The following is a 21,868-nucleotide window of genomic DNA, read 5'->3' as shown; positions in this document are numbered from 1 at the left end:
AATTATTATGGACTCATATTTTGGCCATGAAGCAACACAAATACTTTTTTCTTTTCCCTTTATAAGACATTAATTTATGGACTGGAGTCGTGTGGATTATTGTTATGTTTTCACTGCAGAGGATTCATTGGTGAGCAAGTGATGTGATGCTAAATATCTCCAAATTTGTTCCAATGAAGAAACAAACTCCTCTAAATCTTCAATGGGCTGTCGATGAGCACATTTTAAACATCATTTCTATTCAGTTTTTTGGTTGAAGAATTCCTTAAATATAGAAATGCGCAGGACAACAAACAGATCAATAAATAAACTTTAATTCTGTACATGAAGTATATACACAGCAATATCATGATGCTGTACAATCAGCCAGTTTCATTTAGCTCAAATTAAAATATTATCAAAAGACCAGACAAGATGAGTTAAATTATATATATATATATATATATATATATATATATATATATATATATATATATATATATATATATATATATATATATAAGGCAACTTATAAAGAGACAGAGATTATGTATCATTGAAATGAACAATACATGATGCCTATTCTTCCATGATTAGACTCAAATAAATAATAATAATAATAATAAAGAATTAAAAATCTTTATTGTAATCATCTTTTAAGTCATACCTGCTGTAATGGTGTATCAATTCATCTACATCTGCTTCATTTAGCTTATTAATATTCAAAATTTCAAAATTTAAATTTTTATTTTCTAAAATGTCTTAATAACAAAAGAAAATTAGTACATATGACATGTAGCACATATATGTTTAAGAGACATCTGAACACACTTGTACATTCAAAAGAAAGATTTGTTCACTGAAACCCTTGTCCACATGGTTTTATCACAGTCATGGAGTGTGTTTGATCAAGGAATGTCTATGTTCTGCTTCGAATTAGAAGTGATATCTGAAAACACTTCGAATCCTGCCTGACACAGCTGAGATCTGTTCATCCTCTGTTCTCAGAAGCATGAGTGGAAATAACATTTCGGGAGTGCAAGTTAAATTAAACTAATCATCAAATTCTGAAGTGTTATGAATAACAAAAAACACCTGGACATTTATTGAAAGAAATGCAGATAAAAAAGATCATTTATTACATAGTGTTAAGACAGGTATTGGATTTTATGGAAATATGTGAAGCATTAAATATGTCGTTTTTAGAAGTAAGATATTTCAAAACAATGTGAGTTCTGATGCTATAGTGAATAGTGGAAAGTTCTGTGGTTGATGACCTGCTACATTGACATTCAATAAATTAGATCCAGAATACATGACACTGACATTCAGCAAGTAATGAAACACACATTCAGTGGCCCCAAGAACTAATTGGACATTCAAGCTAGAAATGAAAAAAAAAATTGGAAATCAAAATATCAAACCATGTGTCATTTATCTGAAGGAAATATAAATTTAGTTTTTAAAAAAATAACTAGCCCTGCATCTTGGGGGGAAAAAACTGATTTGCAAAAAAGGCCTCATACATGTGAAAACCAGCTGACAAGTGAACAAATAGTTGTAAACTGGCTCAGAGGAAGATAAAAGTCATGTCTTTGTGGCAGTTTTTCTTGTAATTAAGGGGAAATACATCTTAACCTTACAAATGGTTCTCGAAAAATGCTACAAAAAGCACATCGCAATTTGTGAGAGAGTGTGATGTACTAGAGGAAAACAGGCACAATTTTTTTTAACTTTTAACTTAGTAAGCAACAAGTATTGGATTTCATTCAGCAAATACGATTGGTTGAAAAAATTGCTTAGAAAAAGTAAGAAAATCTCTGGCATCATTTGTTTGCAGATGGTTGATAACTTAAATGTCCTAATACTCTTTGGGGTCACTGTATATTCTTCCATTGTCACAGAGGGAGACAGGGGTCCCTCCTGACGAGCCCTCCGGTGTCAAAGATCACCCAAACAGTCTCAGAGGAAGTGTTGGAGTCATCACCCTGGAAACTCTTTCCTTTTCTTTAAATTGACCATCTCTTCTCTCCGTTCTTTCACTTCATACATTCTCCAGGACGTCACAGGGCACGAATCCTCTCTTTTTCCCGCTGGCTACTCTGATGAAGCCATTGTGTTCATCCTCACCGCTGACACAAATCTGAAAGTGTGTCGATACACCAGCATTATCAAGCTGTTTGTGGTGAGAATCCAAGTTAGAAATGATTTGAGGCTACAGTAAGTTTAGTGTACTCACTTGTCCCTCCTTCAGGGTGATCTGCCCTTGCTCCTTACAGCCAATAAAGGTTCGGTTACATATGAACACCCTGTCGCCAGCCCTCACCTGATGGGCAAAGGATGCTGGGAAAAAACCTATTCTGTCTTCAATCACACCCTGGAATTGTTAAAAGAACAAAAATTTAAAACCACATCTTAAAATATACTATTGATTCTGCAATCATTTTGACATAAATGTTGGTTTCTCACACAAAGCATCATACAGCATCAAACTCTGTACTGAAATATAGCACAAATATAGACATATATAAATACATATAGACCACTTCATTTATTTTTGATGGTGCTTTTGTGTCCTTTTAAAGCTTGAAAGCTTAAGTCCTCATAAATTTGTAATTCCTTGGACAAGAGCATTGAAAATGGTTTTCACATTTTCTCCTCTTGACTTAACAGTAAGAATTTCTGTGAATTTGATTTTGAAATACTTCAAAAAGAACCATCCATGTATTTTGGTGAAATGCATTACAAATAATATTACAGTACTATAAAATTATGATACCATAATGTACATTTATGCATTTCTTTTTATGTATTTGGAAATTACTATTTGTGAGCATCGTTGTTTTAAAATCACTAAATTAAGGCTGAACTACACTTAGCCCAGATTTATTCCCCTGATTTACAGTCTAGAGGAGTCAATTCTGGTTGCTTAGCTTCAGACTAATTCCCTTTTTCCATGAGTTTGTTGTGTTCAGCCTTTAGTGATACAGAATGTCACATTTGTAGAGAATCAAGGTTTAATCATTTACGGTTTTTATTTATTTATTTATTTTTTTAATCAAACATTCTGCAAATCTCTAATAATCTTACCTTCCACCAGTCATCATTGGAATCATCTGCCAGGATTATTCGATCTCCGGGTCTGCAGGGAGAAAGGAAGGAACATTTTAGACAAAATAACACATTACATCCCCTTTCAATAGCTGGAAATTAATTATGCAATTAATTTAGGATTCAAAGCTTTGATGAGGCTGTTCTGAAATTTAGCGATAGCTTCATTCCATTACATGAGGCTGTATGAAACTGAACATGGAAAGGGATACAAAGTCAAAAATCCTCTGCAGTCTTAGTCTTCTTCTGAGGATCTTGGAATCAGATCTGAACCAAAAGAAATAAAAAAGTTCTATAGTGTGAAAGACTGTTAAGTGAAATGTGTGTGCAGTTAAATTCAGCCGCAGCATGGACAATAACACAGCGGTCACAATCAAAGTACCAGACCAAGCCTCTGGGAAATCCACTGGTTTATGTACTTTTAACTTTATAATGCTGTATATTTATAGTCCATGTTCAGCCTGTTATGAAGAACCAAACCAGCCTGTATTTACTGCAATGAAGAGTTACACTGGTAAATTACAAACTGTGCACCATCATTCATTTATCATTGTTATTTGTTATTTATTACTAAAATCAGCCCCTTTTCGTAGGAATAGCTGAAATATTTTTGCAACTCAATGCCCAGTTTGCCTTCACCTTAATCACAAGGTCATGTATTAAATAGAAACAATATAAAAGACTGACTCAAACTAAAAAGATTGCCTAATATTCATGTTTATCCAAGAGTGTGTTCGTCAGTGTAGGTAAGGACACGATATGTTTTCTGCATATTAATTAAAATATTAGTACCTGCTGTTGATATCACAAAATAAAATTAAAAAAAGGAATAAAACAGCAGCTTGTGTCTGTTTTAAAAAGCTACAAAATGTATTCTTCTCACCTCATTTCTAGGTCTTGGTTGTCTTGGGGGGTAAATTCGAACAAAGCCACATAAGTATTGAGCTGCAGTGGGTCCCTCTTCAGCTCTCTGTCTGACTACAGTTTAAACATACAGGGACATAAACAAGAAGAGACTATTACAAATCACATCACAAATCAAGAGGAAATATGCTGAAATTGTTACTCTCTTTACTCCAGTTAACACTTCTCAGTCTGATATAAAGATAAATACCAGCCTTTATGTAAAAAATTGAAATCAGAATTTAATTGGGAGTTTGGAGAATTACTTTAGATTTTATTGCATGTTTCGGTTTTGTTTTTTTTATGTGATGCAATTAAAGGAAAATATTTCCAATAATAAAATTCTATATATAGTCATAATTAAATAAAGATTGATTCCATTATCCATACATTACTGGGATTTAAATATTGGCTAAAGTGGGAGTGTTACTTAAATTTGGACTTTTTCCATGATGTCTTGGGAAATTGTGAGTGCAAGCAGGCAGGCACACACACACACTCAACTGGCCTAAGAATAGTTCAGATGTGATTAAATCCTGACTCTGAATCATGAGTGAATGAAGTGCATCTAGCTGCATCGTATCAATGTCAGAAAGAATCGACAACAAATTAAAATTATGACTAAGCTTATTTTCCTCTGGCCTGAAATGTCATGACTCCTATGTCTCATGCACTGGTGCTACACAGCAGAAACAAGTAGCTGTAAGGTTTTTAGTCAGTAATATTGTGAAGAATTATTAAAATTTATAATAACTGTTTTCTATTTTAAGATATTTTAAAATGTTATTTATACCTTTGATGGAAAAACACATTTTTCTTATTTAAAATTTCTCTTTATGTTGAAAACAGTTATTTTGCTTAATAGTTTTGTGGAAACTGGTAGTTTTAAGGATTCTTTTATGAATAAAAAGTTCAAAAGAACAGCATTTATTCGAAATATAAATCTTTTGTTCCAATAAAAATCTTTATTGTCACTTTAACTTTGTGTTCAATTAACTGTATGGTTCAAAAGTTCACTAGCTTCTTGGTAGTAAAGATTTTTAGGTATGTGCCTATACTGACTGACCCACAGACACATGAAGATGGCTTAATAAACATTATGGATCTTATCATAAAGTCTTTAAAGAGAGATGTGGTGATGCTTACAGGTGATTCTTCTGATTTCCTTTCAGCAATATGAAAATGTTCTGTTCCATTCTCCAGGGGTGTAAAAACTAAAACACACAACAAAGGAAAAATCAATGAGTAAAAACTGTTGATCATGAGCAAGCGAGTCATGGCAGAATAAACCTGGCATGTTTTCTTTTCATTGCACAATGTTAACTTTATGATGCAATTGTAGTGGGTCATTGTTCCGAGTGGTGAACTGATTACCCAAAAATACCACAGATTCTCAGTCATGCTGGCACCTATGTTTCACCAGAGAATAAATACCTGCACACAGTCATGGGCACATGAATTCACTGAAGCTGGGGTCAGTCTGTGATGAACCGGAGGCCAGTTTGATTTTAGATTTTTGAACATGAACAGGGTTTTTGTTTGTTTTTCACACGCTAAATTATACACTTCTTACCGTTGTCACTGGGTTTCCTGATGAGTTGAGCTCGACTGATGTGGGCCGCCTTTTCTTCTGGTACCTGAACCACATCACTGGACTGAACAAATGATAAAAACACGAGTTCTCTCAGATACACATGGCCCAAGAAATGTCTTTGTTTGTTAAAACATGACAAGATTCATGTTAACTAATTATTATTCAGAGATTTACATCTATTAAGTACCCTACAAACTTATCTTTCTTTTGCAAATCATTTGATTTATTTCATCCTGGCTTCATTCTGTCATGTGCTCTCTCTGTTCTCTCTCTTTCATCTTATTCTCTCCCTTTTTTGGTTATATTTGCTTTAGAGAGACCATCACTTCCTTCCAGGGGGCATGTGTGCCTGTTTGTTTCAATCTTAGATTTTCTTACAAATAACGTAACTACACATTAGATGGTTTAAACATTCACATTCACTCACTGACATGACGAACTTGAGTACGAAAAAATTTAAACATTGTATTTAAGTATTAAAACTAATGACAATGTCCTAATATGTTGCTTCAAATAACGTAATGTTGACAACATTCTTATTTTATAACAGACTGCTGTGTAAAGAAACTGCATCCCTATGATAATGCCTCTAATAGAAAAATAAAACTTCTTATGAAGAGAGGAAATAATGGACCTGAATTATGAGAGAGAGCATCTCAAGGACATTCAATTGAATTGTCTTAAGTGTTTTTTTTTTTATTAATTATAATAATCATAACCATTTTTACCACAACCACTTCACTCTCTGCACAAGCAGTCAGGTAGACACATTAAAATGCATTATCAGTATTTTTTAAAGCCTAAACTGAACCGGATCGCCTGAATGTAAATGATGGATGCATGTTTACTATGATAAGTTTATCTCTCTCTCTCACACACAAACACAGACATACACACACACACAGACACACACACACACACACACACACACACAAGCATTACATCTTTTCAAACTGTCACATGCCCCTTCAGATAGAATTGTATCCAACTTCCAAAAAAAGCATTATTTGATTATTTGAAAATTCAGTTCACACAAACATTTGTTTAAAGCACTTTTTAAAAATATATTTTAAATATGTTATTTGATTTGATACACTAATTGGAATAATGCACTTTTAAAAGGTACAACAAATGGGATAGCAGTGAACAAGTGTTTCTTACAGAGTTTCTCTGTGGTGACTCCGATCCACTGGTCCGCTTGGTCTTTTGTGCCAGAGAGGTTCCAAATCTCAGAGTCTCATACACCGGGTCAACTTTACTGCCACAGGCTAGGACAATAGACATGTCAAAATACTACAAAATATCAGTGAACAGGATGATCAAGCTGGTGATGCTATGGCATATTGTGCAGAAGTATATATATAAAAAAATGAATGCAGCTTGTTACTCACCAATAGGCATAACCTCCCTAATGCAGCCAAACTGTTCCTGAATCAGCAGAGGGGAGCTAGAGTATCTCCGAAAACCTTTGGGCTGCAATCACACAAACAGGATCAGTACATTTTATTATTTCATTAATCCACTTTTTTTATACACAGAATTTATTTTCATATGCATTTTTTTACCTCAATCGGAGCATGTTAAACAAAACAAATAAAAACACAATATCTATTTATGCTAAATAAGCACATCAAATCAAAACCAAAAATCACCAGTTATTGATTCTCAACCTGAAATTTTTTCCCTGTTTATTATCGTGAAATAAAACCAACATCAAACACAAACGTAAATGTAAACAAATCACAAGTTATGCATTAATCACATATTTTTATTACTTTCAATGGCTCTTTAGGCTTAAGATCTGGTTAATTTCTGCTATGGTGAAATTTAAGATGATCCCATCACACTTAAAGACATCACACTTCACTGTATTCTTTTTAAAAAGAACTGTACGGAAGAAAATGCCATGATTATCAAATAATGGTTTGGTATAAAAAGCAAATACATATATTGAATATGTATCAGACACCATCAAATCACTAAAACAAATACTGAGATAACACTAACTTTATATATTTCTCAGACCTAGTATACACTAGTGTATCCTCAGATAAATGTCCTGGTTGTGTTCTCACATAAGGTGTCCTGCTTTATTGCTACATTAGCTGCTGTATTACCACTACATATTTGATTCATGTCTGGTAAATTTGCTGTTTTGTCATGATTTAAAAGGTTCACAACACTTTAACGATTAATACAGCATCATTCTGATAGCACTTATCTTAATTTTCAATAAGATCATATACGTGACAGTTAATGAGGCAAATGATTTTATACCTGCAAGATTTATTTACACTGCGATTCAGTGCTTCAATCAATAAACCAAGCTCCTGTGGCTTAATTAGCATCCAGCAGCACACATACAGAGAGCCCTAAAGAAGAAGCTGGGCTCACTATGCCCTTATTTGTATTTGTTGTGTTGAGTTCAGGGCAGGGTGTCTATGCAATCAGCATTACAAATCTGCTTTGAAGACTTCTTCGTTAACAACAACTGTGGTTGGGAACTAATTTAAGTACCACTTGAACCAAGAGACAAGCTCTCTAGTGCTCCTACGTCACATTTCTCCAAGAGCTCACTGGTGAAGCGTGTAAATAGACATGTTCAGTGCTGAAGTAGATGCTAATTAATGCATTTAACAGAAGTGCACTGTGTCTGGGAACACCTTAAAATACAGAAGTGAGACAACCAAAAAAACTTCCATGTGATTAATTTGCTTAATCAACTAAAAGAACAATAACAGCTACACCATGCAATGTTCAGTTGAACGTAATGAGAGTTTTAATGGTTGACTAACAATCAGGACTCGGCTCATGTCATGCTGGTAGTAACGTACTCTGAAAAGCACTCGTGGCTCAAAGGTTCTCACTGATCAGACAAGCCAAGAGAAATAAACAGAGTTCAAAAATAGCAACTTGTTCACTTTAGAGCAAAAGTGGAATTAGAGCCCAATCCTGTGGGGAGTTGTTCTCTTTTTAATCCTGACCCCCCACAGCAATATTTTCCATCTGTGAGAGCCCACTACATCATCAGAAGACTTGCTATCTCAACCCACTAGTCTGAAGCACAAGCCCAGCATTTCTTTCTACTTACTGTGTTGTTGATCTCATAGTATAGTACTAGAATCAAAAGTGTTGGGTTCTAAGAATAAAATATATATATATATTTTTTTTTTAAACACTGGTCAAAGGCAATTCTACCCACAGTTCTGTTGTGTTTTAATTCAGAAGTTGATTTTGTGGTGGGGTGTTTTTGTGAACAGTTCCTAGGTTAATTATGTGATGTGTTAATAAATGTTAAATGTTTTTATTTGTCTTATAATTCCTTTTAAAGAGCAGAATGGCTGCGATAACGGAGATATATAATACAATTAAAAGAGGTCATGAAATGGAAAATCAAAATGTCCTTGATATTAACATATACAAGAAGATATTCCACAATAGAAACACAGTGCAGGTTTCATACCTCAAAGCAAACTCCCAAGTTTAAACATATTCATTTTTGTTTCCCACCCTTTTGAAATACCAGCATTTGAAATCACCCTATACGTGACATCGCAATTTTGGAAATGAAGCTTTATTACTGCTCTGGCCATCATAAGCATTAAAATACATGTCAGACAAGATGTGGGGGAGGGATGTGGATACAATGTGATGAAGGTCACCAATGTGTTTGGACTAAGGTTTTTTTTTTTTTTGATAAGTTAGTACTTTTAGTTAGCAATGATGCATTTAATTGTTTTAAAGTGACAGTAAAGACTTTTACTTTGTTACAAAATTTTTTTGTCAAATAAATTACTGTTTTTATAAACTTTCTATCTATCAAAAAATCCTAAAAATTAAATGCATTACAGTTTCCACAAAACAATTAAGCAGCACAAAGATAATACAAATGTTTTTTGAGAATCAAATCAGCATATTAGAATGATTTCTGAGGGATCATGTAATACTGAAGAATAGCTGATGAAAATTCAGCTTTGCCATCACAGGAACAAATTACAGTTTAATAATATTGAAATAGATAACAGTTATGTTAAACTGTAATAAGATTTTAAAATGACAGTTTTACTGTGTTTATAGAAAAATGCAAACTCTAAAGTATGTAAACCTTACATACCCCAAACATTTAAACGATAGTATGTGTGTCTATTTAAAAGTTAAAAAAGAGTGAATTTGCCAGAAGAGTCGTGACTCGTGGGTCCCCTGAGTAAAGCAAAGAGGTCTTTACATGATAGATGCATCTTGATATTCTGTATCAGCTAGCCCATCTTTCTTCTCTCTCACTTTCTCCAGTCCACACCAGAGAATCATTACCATTCATACTCACACATAAATTCATGGAAGGAAAAGACAGACTGATGAATCACACCTTCAAATCCCCAAAAATAGCACAGTGAAGAGTAACATATCTTAACACACACACACACACACACACACTACAAATCTTCACCTATACTGCCAGAAAAAAAAAACACCAGGAAAGTGATACTGCAAATTTTATGTATGGTCTTGGAAACGTGTTTTCTCTCAAATGTCATATAAAACCTCTTCATACAATAAACAAACATAGGCCAGCCTGATCAACAAATGAACATAAACACTGAATACTTGTTCAGTTCCTCATTCAGTTTTCAAAAGTAATCAAATCAAAGTGAGGGGAAATACACTCTATTCACATGAAGTAAAAAAATGTCTCACCAATTTCCCCAAGCATCTCTGCTGTCCGACTCGATCCAGGCACTTGTTGTGGATGCCCATCTTGCAGGCTTTGCACCGGAGGCCCAGCTTAGCATTTGTGCCTAGCAGATGAAGTCATATTCAATTAATATCTGGTTTAAAAGTCTCCTGAGAGCAAAGGTTTTTTGTACAAAACAATGTTATTATATTAAAGTTAAACAACAGAAGGTAATCAATAAATACAAGTCAGAGTTGGAAATTCCCACATTTGCAGTTCTGCTGGGATTATCATCATCCACAATTATTTCTTAATTAGTAGTTTCACATGAAATTCCATATAATTCTGTTGGAACATCTTAAAATATTGTGACACTCTTAAAAATAAAGTTTGCAATAGCACACTTTTTTTCTTAGTGTGACTTAGATTTAGTTATCTAAAGATTGTTTTCCCACTAAAAAAGATCCTTTTGCGTAATGAAAAAGTTTCATGGATTTGGAAGGTTCTTCATGGAACCAAACACTGCCAATAGAGAATTTATTTTTAAGAGTGTGGGGGTGCAGTTCTGCAAGTGTTCAGGTTGCTAGTCATCATTCTGGACGTACATTTCTTTTGCCTAAAAAGAAGTTCCCTTATAAGAAAATCATCAAATTATGACTTCACAGTCCTGGAAACACTTGCAGAAGCAAAACGTACAGGTAGTACTGGAAACGGGAAAATGCAGGTGTTGATGCTAAGCTGAACAGAAGCAGCTGAAGACAAACGAGAGCAAAAAACACATGTACAAGAAACCATCTAACATAACAGCACTCCGAATTCTCTAACAACTATTATAATCCTACTCTTATATTTGCTCATTTTCACAACTTGATATCACCGCACCTGGTGCTCAGAACATGCATTCAGAGATATAGTTTCATTGATTCAGACACTTTATGGAAGGTCTTAGAGGAAGGAAGAACAAAAAAGGAAAAACTATATACATTCTTAGCCTGATATCAATATCTGTACAAAACATCTGTTTGCTTGTAAGCAGATCTCCTCCACAGAAGTCACAATGTGAAAGCAGCAAAACTCTGAGGTTGTCAATAAAAATGCATACAAAATGTAAACAAAACAAATTCACCAGGGAAGAGCATGTTATAACATCCATTCTCTGCTTTTTCCAGTAACAATATTCTTGGGGCAAAAAAAATAAAAATTAATAATAAAACCATTCTTCAATCCATAAATGCCTCTGACTCCTCTGATTATGATAGCTCAGGGAGGTAATTATTTAAATATTAACATTAAAATTGTGTTTATTTCTTACAGATAGTTGTGAACGATTCATTAACCAGTCCAAACAGCTTTTTCGCCATTACAAATTATGCAACACTTTTTGATGCATGCTTTATTTGGATGATCTTTGGGTAATGAAGAATTAATCAGGCCTAATTGCATTCAGAAAAATTGTTAAAAACTGCTGTTGTGCAGGATAAGCAATTGTAGTGTGTTAAAGTCACTTTCCAGGTGCTTCCCAAGAGCGAGCAGCACTTTGAGCATAAAGCCACCTATTGGTTAAAGCCTCTGTATCTTCCACTATATCTAAGCACACAAATAGGATATTTTCATTAACTTTGAAACCACCAGAACAAAAGTAAACCATCATTTACAGTATATAACAACACCATGCATAGCAAAGCTCTGGACAACAGCACACACAGAACAACATAATATTCCTGACAGTAATGAAGCAACAGAAAAAAACTATCCCATCACAGAATAAGGGAATTGATATTGACCTGTCTGGAGAAAAATTCTATTAAGCATCGGTCTGCCAAACATATGAGCAGAAACTTAATCATATGAATTTCCGGAGAGTGCTGAACAAGTCATTATGAGCGCAGAAGCAGGGAGATGGAGGGTCGGGGTTGGAGGTGGGTGAAGGGAGTTATCTATTTTCATTCGGTTTCTAAAGAGTTCAATTCATCATCAAACAGAACAGACTTACCGAACACCTTGCCTGCTCCCCCTTGGCAAGCTAAAAAAAATTACAGGAGAGAATCCCTAATGTATTACAATTATTCCTTATAATATAAAGATAAAATGGTGGTCAAACAAGGCAACATGGCATTAGTTACAGCTCATTCAATGTTTGTAGATGCTGATTTTTCAGAACAAACATCTATCTCTGAAAACTGCAATGCGATAGCCTTAAAATCATTGTTCACCCAAAAAAACATCTACAAGCTCAAAGAGTAAAAATAATTATATTTCCTTATTTTGAGTGACTTGATGATTTAAAATGATAAATGAAAATGTAGTTTTGAATAATAAATATGAATGTGAAATGATTAATAGGGGGAAAACATCAGGTCGCGCTGTCGTCACAGGGCTCATTTGCCCCTGTCTGCTACAACAAGCTGCTTCCAGCCATCCATCGATTAATCAAACATCACATGCTCGGTCCACTCTTTCATGCCTCCCTGTGCTGATCACTTCAGCCTTTGGAAAAAAAAAATCCTTCAATGCATCTTTAATGTTTTTAATGATTGAGTATTTATGTGTTGAGTATTTTATCTTGGGTTGAGTGGTGATACTGGGCAGAACAATCATAATGAAATCTATTATGCAAACGCTATTGACTCACAGATCTAGTTCAGGCCAAGCTTCAGTAAAATGCCTGAAAGTAATATTAGAATATTTCGTCAAAGTCATTAAATTTTTGGTCTTCGTTTTGGACTTGTGCGCCCTAAAGGAACAGAGGGAAATTATTTCATCTTTCAAAAACACTTACATGCAAGCTGCATGATATGCTATGTGGACTTAATTTCAGTGTTGTTAATGTCATCAGTTGCCCAATGGGATGGGAATCCACCCACACAGACAGCCAACCATATTCCCAATATGCTAAGCCTCCTTTTATACTCAGAAATACAGCATGGCTTCTGTGTCTTTAGAAATAGATGCCTCCGCCTTAGCCAAACATGAGAGAACATCAGCATGAAAAATGTGTTTCTCTCCGATCCAGAAAATGTTGAATCATTTTAAAATGAGCTCAATATGAAGTATTAGAGATACAGCACACTTGTTACATTTTCATTCTGAATTAAATGCACAGTCAGTTCAAGGTCAGTAAATTTCTTTACAGCTGCACAACTGACCATTATTAAAACATTTATAAAATTTGGGGTTTAGTGTGCGTTTCTTACATTTTGGCCTTTTAGAAGAGATACATTTTACACACCCTCTCTACTTAATTTGTACACCGAAACTGTCAACAGCCAAAAAACATGCAACCAAAAGAATAATGTAATTTTTGGAAAAATTATTTTGCTTAATTACAGCTTAACTGGTAAATGATCCCCAATACGAAAAAAAAATTGGCAAGTAATTAAATAAAAAAACTAACTTTAGGAAAAGAAAAAAAAATGTAAAAAATGTAACAAAATAAATACTGAAATAATTTTTTGTTTATTTTAAATATATATCGTTTTCTATTTTATGATGGATTTCCATAGTTTAAGATTAAAAGTATGGGTCGGAGACAAGAGCTAAACAATAAAAACTACACATAAAAGGCGAAATATACAAAAAAGTTCAAAGTAAAAAATAAAGGATCAAAATAAATGATTGCATGATTAAAAAATGAAAACCTAAACTCTGGGTCAAAAAAAGTGGTCTGAGTTAAAGTAAGCAAGCAATCAAGTTAAATATACAAACTTTTAACCACAAATCTCTGAACTGGAAACTAAACATAGCAACAGGTCAGGTATCTGTATCTCCGGTTATCTGGCTATAACAAACGAGCGTGGAAAACAAAGGCATGTGATGCTGAAACCCAGTTAATTTCTGGATTTGGGTCAATGGCACGTGGGCTCATATTTAATCAACCTGTAGCGATTTGGGTCAAACACAAATGAACAGGTATATGATCTACCCGTGGAGATTTGGGTCACACACAGGTGTCCTGACATCCGATCTATACGGGGAGATTTCACGGTTTGTTATTTAGTAATGACCCATTAGTCACAGCAGGAAATTGAGACTCGACACACACAAGCAAAAGAACTACAGCCTCAACTCCAGGCAGTTGGTGAGATCTCATGAAATTTACCTTCCTGCATGGCAGTAATCAGAATGCTGTGGGATAATGAACCGACAGATCATTCCTCATCTAATGCTGCACAAGCTCAGGTTTCTCTACATTTAGCACAAAGCTTTGAAATGCATGATTTGGCCTCTTGATGTCCTTTTCATGAGGATGTGCCAGGATCGGATCTGGAGCCCTGCCCTCATTAGTGTGCTCTTCTGAGGCAGTGTTAGTGAGGTAAAGAGATGATGAGGCCTGACAGATCCATATGCCAGCCACAACCAGAAACACACTTAACACACTGTACATTCACATACAAAAACACAAAACACGACAGAGTATTCTACATGTGTGTGTTCTTCCTTGTGTCTTTCTTTTCAAACAAGTAGACATCTAGCTGAACATATTATGCTCTTAAACACCACATGAACTGTAAGTTCAAATCTTTATTTTAAAAACCACCTCACTGCTTCAGATTGAAGAAACAACTCATAATTGCATGACATAAAATCCAGTTTGGACAGATGACTCTCAGGGGGGTAATAAATATGGGGCATGAAGCTTTCGATCCGCTGCAATATACTTTGGTTTGATTTACTTCTGTCTGACTGGCCTTTCTAACAATAAAAATACATTTTGCTGAAAGGTTTTTAAAAAAAAAAAAGCCGAAACTAATTTATGAAACAAATCTGGAAACAATTGAGGCTTAAAAATCCCATATAAAGTCACTTCTCTGATGCCCTTGTATTGAAACAGGACATGTGGATGGGACTTGTCTTTTTTTTTTTTTACCTGATAACTGTCACTCACGTTTTTGAAGATAGACTTGAATGTGCATGATACAAACCTAAATTTTTATAATTCATGACTGAAAACATTTTGTAACATGATTTTGATGTGCCATTTACATGGTAATGCAATGTCTGATTTTATAATGCGTTTTAAAGGATGAATTTTGAAATATTATGTTTTCAAGTGATATATAACTTCTGATGATTTCTAAAAAGTGATAGAGAAAAAGGCAAAGAGGAAGTCTTTTTTTTAAACAAAGGTCAAAGCTCCTTTTGTAATGTAGATTTCTGAGGGTGCACTCTTGTCATAAATTAATCTATTACTTTTCCTACATAATTTCTTAACAAAACATATTGGTAAACTATATATTTGGGAGTCTTAGACCTTTAAAAACGATATATAGTTTGTCAAGATTAGATTAGATTTGACTGTAATATAGTATAGTCAACGTAGGCGTCCCCGTATACGGGACGGGGTGACAATTAACAGGTTAAATAGCCACAGCCCTGCCGAAACACGTTTTGCTAGAATTTTATTCTAAAAACATTCTAAACAGCAGCACAACTCTTTTCAAAGCTGATAATATTTATATATTTTTTTAAATCTTTAGCACCATATCAGCATATTAGAATGATTTCTGAATGATCATGTGACACTGAAACTGGAATAATGGCTAAATTTTACTATAAATAAATACTATAATTTTAGTATTTTTAAATCATAATAATATTTAAATTTTTTATGTATTTTTGAATATATAAATGCAGCCTTGGTGAGCATAAGAGCATTTCTTTCAAAAAACAGATCAGTGAACAGAAGAGTATATGTGCCACGTTTGGTCAGCTTTTAGGAGCGCAGTGATATGACCTCAAATCTAACAGACATTGACTAACAGCCACAATACATCGATTTTTATCTCATGGAGTCTTTAATTCATTACGTCGTGCCACTCTATCATTGTTCACCGCTCTCTAAGTGGTCAGATCATTGTGTGTTGGCGTCGTCCACAGTAACAAAACATTATTGTCTGGTGGCCGGACAGCAGATGGGTAATAGAGGTAATTTTAGATTAAGCGTTCGATCATCTAATCTATAATCATTATGTTAGAGATCAAAATAGGCTCCTTTGTCTAAAACACAAGCATGGTTTTGTTTGTGGGTTTCCTGTGTAATGAGATTGCAAAGCTGTTGTCAGTCACAATGATAAAACAGGTCCTCTTACCTACAATCATGTGGTTGCAGACATCACAGAAATGGGGCTTCTTGAAGATGTGCTCTAGAAAGGTGTGTAGGTTGGGGTCTGCTGGGCGGGGGGCGCGGGATGGAGAACAGATTGTGATGGGCAGGTTGCCCGGGATGACGGTGGGCAGCGGAGGGGGTGGTGGAGGAAGGGACATCGCTGAGGACGCTGAGACAGACACACCGATGGTGCTCAGGTGACCTGTGCTGCTGCTGACATCCGAGAGCAGTTCGGTTTGAAACTTCACATCCTCGATGGGCCGCTGGAAAAAATTATCCGCACTTTTGCTGCGAAGACTCTTGGTCTTGAAGGACAGTGAGCGCTTTAGCCTCTGCAGCTGAAATAAATGTAAAACAGAGTACAAAATGAATCTGATTTAGACTGATCAAACTCATATGACATTAAAAAAACAGCCCCCAGAGCATTAAACTCTTTAAGTGGGCGATTTCTGATGTTTGACAGGTGTCAAATGAGTGCATTCTCACTAAAACAACCTCCAGATGATTATACTCTCTCTCCAGCCATCATATGTTAACCCAACTCAACAAGGCTAAAATGACAGGTTATTCATGTTCATCTAACTCACTAAGCATCAAAAGGCTTAATGAAAGAGAAAAGAGGAAACGGAGAGAAAGATGGGCTGTCATGTCTCTTGGTACGTAACCTCTTTGTGCGGTGCACATTACCCATGGTATCAGTCATACACTGACAGTCCTCTAAATTAGCTGACAACACCCACCAGGATCATCTTTGCCTACTTAAAATGTCCTCAAGGAAACAGGAACTTGCACTACTTCCACAAGGGTATATTTTTAATAATAGCCAACAATATATAGGATGGGTCAAAATGATAGATTTTTCTTTTATGCCAAAAATCATCAGGATATTAAGTAAAGATCTTGTTCTAGGAAGACATTTTGTCAATTTTTTTATTTTTTTTATTTTGTCAAATATAGTAAATCTAAAAAAATTCATTATCATTAGTCATATGAATTGCTAAGATCTTCATTTGGACAAATTTCAAGGTGATTTTCGCAATATTTAGATTTTTTTGCATCGTCAGATTCCAGATTTACAAATAGTTGTATGTCGGCCAAATATTGTCCTATCCTAACAAACCGTACATCAATGGAAAACGTATTTATTCAGGTTTCAGATGATGTTCAAATCTAAAAAGAAAATGTCAAATTGACCCATATGAATGGTTTTGTGGTCCAGGGTCACATATAATACTCTATACTGGTCAACAGGGCCGTCCTTAAGGGGGTGCAAATGAGGGGTCCACACACCCCTCCGGAATGCGATCACGAACGGACCGAGAGGGACACGCACCCTACATCGCACCGGGCCCAGCATCAGCTAAGGATGGCCCTGCTGGTCAACCACAATTCTGAAAATATATTATTGTGTAAAGGATCAAAGAGTAAGGATTTCTTATGATTTTCCTTTTTTTTTTTTACTCTGCCAACATTTCCACTGCTCACCAAACAAATAAAAGCAAATCTAAATAAATATTTCTATATTTGTTTTGTTATTGTTTCTTTGTGTCTCTGTATAATATATAATATATATACACACATCTTTTGCATCTACAATCATTTTTTTAATTTTATATAAATTAGTCAAATAATTTTATATCAGCACAATATTTTATGTGCCAAATAGTTTTTCGACAAAATTACTATTTTAAAAGAAAACACAAAAATCTATGATTTTAAGTAATAACTGAAAATTATACTGCACTAATAGATAACTCCAAGACAGCTATGAATTTATAAACACACTGTAGCTGGAAAACAATAACATATAATGCAAATTATTATATAATTGGTTTATAATTTTCAGCCCATGCTTACTGATACTTTAAAGTCAACTGGCTTCCATCAGAAAACCATCTGTTTAAGTTTGCAAGACATAAAAACATGTACAAGATAAACAAATGTAAGGTTTAGTGCCATTGCAGAACTGGCCTGATCATGCAAGTGATGGTTCTATTTGCTGGTCTAACAGCCCTTGGCCATCTTTGTGGTGGGGGCTCTATGTGTGCATGTGTTTTTTTTTTTTTTTTTTAGATGTATGTGTGTCAGAGAGAGCGACGTATTGCCCACTTGGACAATCTTCTCACATTATGTCTCGACCAATCAGAATAGTGAATGATTGCAATGTGTTTAGTGAGCTGCATGCCTGTGTATGATGATGACCTATTGATCTCTGATGGCCACCAGAGTGTGACTGATCAATTAGTCCCTCCCTCAACGCTCATAGTTCACGGTCAACTTACAGAAAAGGTCCCCTACAAGCAGCTCTTCCACCTGAAAGTCCTGTAAATTACATCAAATTAGTTATTAAGTTGCAAATGCTGTTGGTTAATAAATTGGTTTTAAGTATTTACTAACATTTACTAGGCACTTGCCTTGTGGCAGAACTGTAAACAGGCTATCAAAAAAAAACTCTGCCTAGTTTAAGTCTCACTATGCCTGGCAGCTACAATAAAATGAATCAAACAGGAACACACACACAAAAATCAACGCTGCTTGAAAATGTACATGTCTGGGTTTTCATTTTGAGATTTTGAGGCCAGGTTCCTCACATATAAGAAATTAAGTAATAGAACTGTCATTATATTCCCTTTTGCACAGATTACAATTAATGAGGCAAATATGACCTAAAATAAAAGACCAACCAGATAATTTAAAGAAATTTGACATAAGATATGAAGGCTTGAATTAGAACTGCACTGAAAGTACCTCTTCCAAAAAAGAATGACCAGTTCTGCCAGAAAATCTCTAATCTTATACATCTATTAGAAATCAATTCTGCTGCTGTCAGCACCAAATGTGTGTCCTGCTCTACCCTGAAGGACGACGCTGAGATATGGAGCTGATTAAGGTGGAAGTCAGGTATTTTACAGAACAGGATTTCTGTATTTAGAGAAAGAGGGACACATTTTATAAGGCCTGCTTTATTCTTAACACATTTTTATCTCATCAAACACAAATGAACAAAAAGCAATCAGACACAAAGTGGAGAACAGAAGCACTGACAGATTAAAATTCACTTTGGGTTTTAGTCATAAAAGGTGTTCCTGGATCAGTAAAAGGTGCCATGTGGTCATGAATATGTTAATTTGGACAGAAATAGACAGATCTTGGTTCAGTAATTTAGCTGTGAGATGCTTGATAGATAATGATAACATTTTCTGATTATTGTGTCCAATTTTTCTCTACATGTAATATCTTAATTATTACTCTAGAAAAAGGTTCGAACAAGGGATGTAAATTAAATTCTCCCATTAACAACTAATGAGTCATATTTTTTTAGCAGTACATTACATCCTTATTTGGCATATTCTCATATGAATTCTGCAAAGGACATCCAAAATAACGGATTTGAAAAATAACCTTTTGTCATAAATCAAACATAATGTGGTTTCAGATTCTTTCCATTTCAAAAATAATTTATCCTTTTTCAAACATTAAAAAAATATCTTAAATTATGATCTGAATTAAAACATTTCCACAGGGCTTCAGTAAATAACAATAAATTGTAAGTGCTCCCACTGCTGAAAGTGAAAGCTCTCAATTACACACAAATCCCTCAAGACGCCTCCGAAGAGCGAAGGCAATATTTAACACTTTAATGCCGTGGATAATGTACAAATGTAAAACTTTCGCACTCAGACACACACACAGTTTGACTGAAAAAGAAATGTATGGGGAGGAGGGGAATGACACAAAGTAACTCAAAATATTGAATCAGTTTCTGAATAACTACTTAAATAAAGCACTACTGTCTTGCAGCTTTTAATCTCTTCTGATTTAAATACAATAAATATACACAAAATTCCCAACTGGCATTGAGCTCTAAAAGCACAGTGACCTGCCCAACATTTGAGGACTGAATGTAGAACTCTGGGCAACATATGACCCAGAAAAACAGATGAGCTCAAACTCAGCGCCAATGTGACAAAAGACCACCCGCTACAACTTCACACATCAGATTTTAAATCATACACAACACATCACACATCAAGGTTGAACTTAAAAAAAAAAAACTTCAACTAGGACTCCTATGAGCCCTATAGTAAACAAACAACAAACAACTAAAAATGCCAGTGTTGGGTTGTTTCTGAATTTTGATTATGTTGTGCACAATGTTACTGTTAGACATAAAGCAACAGATGCTTTACAATTTAAAATGATCAAAGATCAATTGAGTCAAATATTTAACAGGTGAGACAGAGGAGTGTTATTGTAATACATGGCGAGCTAAGAACACCATTTAGAAAATAGATAGAAGTGTTCAAGTAGAAAATGACTCCTTGTGAATTTTTAAAAGGATTTACATGACAAAAAAATTTGATAAGAAAGTAAAATTACACCCATGTCTTAAAATGTCATGTTAGAGAATTTTAAATGACAGAACTGATACCATCTGCACCATCTGTTGTTTTGGTTGTTTTAAATGGGCCCATTTATATTCGTATGATTCGCTATTTTGCATTGATACGATAAATTGTTACTTTTTGTTCACCATTTTGAAATAAATAACTTTAAATAAAACAAGGTTGAGCAAGGTGATGGGGTGGCATAACAGTCATTTGAACAAGTAAATCTGTTTAGCCGAACATAATAAATCCATGTACTAAATGTAAAACGGCCCTCAGTAATGTTACATTTGTAACAGCGTCACTCTGTATACACTATGTGATCACATTTCACACGAATGTAAGTGATAGCCTACAACTAATTTTTAGCAGACGAGTAAATTAATATTATATCAAAGTTTGAGACATACAGCGGCAAAAACAGACGCTAAAAACAATGTCACAACACGGTCTCTGTAGCAGTGAAAGTGGGAAAGGACGCGTTAACTGCGCACTGTATAAATCTCTGACGGTTTTCTGTGACTGATGTTTTTTACAAGATGTGAGTTTCAAACCTTCGACTCCTGCTGACCGAAGGATGTGGGTGACTGGGGCTCACGGTGGTCCCGTTCGTTCTCCTTGCCCATCGTGTCCTCCTGAATCATGTTCGCTGGCGGAATCATGTTGATAACAGTTCAACAGCACCAGTCTGTGGGTTCGTCTGGGCACCAGTCGCGCTCTACATGTTGCGTTGAGCTGGAAGTTCTAAACTGCCGATGCGCTGCGAAAAAATGGTCTACAAAATCGCACTCATCTATCGACTTTCCATCAGTTTGTACATTGCATAGTAGAGACGCATTCCGCTCGAGATGAACTCACTTCATTAGAGTCAGTATCGTCCAGCAGAGTAGACTGACTAGATCAGACTGTGGATCAGCCAATCAGACCCCGCTGTAGGAGGAGTTTAGGTCTGATTCATTCCCATCCTTTTTAAAAAGATCCAGTTTGGCTCTTGTCACCTCTATTCTTATTCTTCACATTCATCCTATAATTGTGAATCTAAAAATAATAGTGTTAATGGTTAGTGCTACAGTTTTTTTTCTATTTCTGGATTTAATTGTATCTAGAGCGCAATT

The 21,868-nt window shown here is 35.0% G+C and overlaps 1 protein-coding gene across 2 annotated transcripts; it reads right to left on the bottom strand.

Annotated features, from left to right (window-relative positions):
• Nucleotides 1–508: 508 nt before the first annotated feature.
• Nucleotides 509–21,658, bottom strand: LOC113095757 (SH3 and cysteine-rich domain-containing protein-like). 2 transcript variants are annotated; one of them, XM_026261125.1, is made up of 12 exons: nucleotides 21,308–21,658; nucleotides 16,349–16,703; nucleotides 12,253–12,282; nucleotides 10,283–10,383; nucleotides 6,979–7,060; nucleotides 6,749–6,855; nucleotides 5,567–5,648; nucleotides 5,140–5,207; nucleotides 3,974–4,068; nucleotides 3,070–3,121; nucleotides 2,219–2,356; nucleotides 509–2,122 (listed from the first exon to the last, which is right to left on the bottom strand). In XM_026261125.1, exons 1-12 carry the CDS (start codon nucleotides 21,413–21,415, stop codon nucleotides 2,024–2,026), a joined length of 1,317 nt encoding a protein of 438 aa, XP_026116910.1. In that variant the 5' UTR covers nucleotides 21,416–21,658; the 3' UTR covers nucleotides 509–2,023. The 2 variants fall into 2 exon arrangements, with proteins under 2 accessions (XP_026116910.1, XP_026116911.1); XM_026261126.1 differs by lacking the exon at nucleotides 12,253–12,282 and having other exon boundaries at nucleotides 21,308–21,657.
• Nucleotides 21,659–21,868: the final 210 nt, after the last annotated feature.

The sequence above is a fragment of the Carassius auratus genome, unplaced genomic scaffold, assembly GCF_003368295.1.
Source record: "Carassius auratus strain Wakin unplaced genomic scaffold, ASM336829v1 scaf_tig00215781, whole genome shotgun sequence".
Classification (NCBI taxonomy): Eukaryota; Metazoa; Chordata; class Actinopteri; order Cypriniformes; family Cyprinidae; genus Carassius; species Carassius auratus.
This window is presented reverse-complemented; position numbering and strand designations above follow the sequence as displayed.

What these genes read in the sequence shown, in the direction of transcription:
- LOC113095757 (XM_026261125.1), bottom strand. Translation starts at nt 21,415, where the DNA reads ATGATTCCGCCAGCGAACATGATTCAGGAGGACACGATGGGCAAGGAG. An exon ending in TAGGGAGGTTATGCCTATTG is followed by an intron (nt 6,856 to 6,978) that starts GTGAGTAACAAG and finishes CTATTGTCCTAG; the next exon opens with CCTGTGGCAGTAAAGTTGAC. An exon ending in AGTCACCACAGAGAAACTCT is followed by an intron (nt 5,649 to 6,748) that starts GTAAGAAACACT and finishes TCATTTGTTCAG; the next exon opens with TCCAGTGATGTGGTTCAGGT.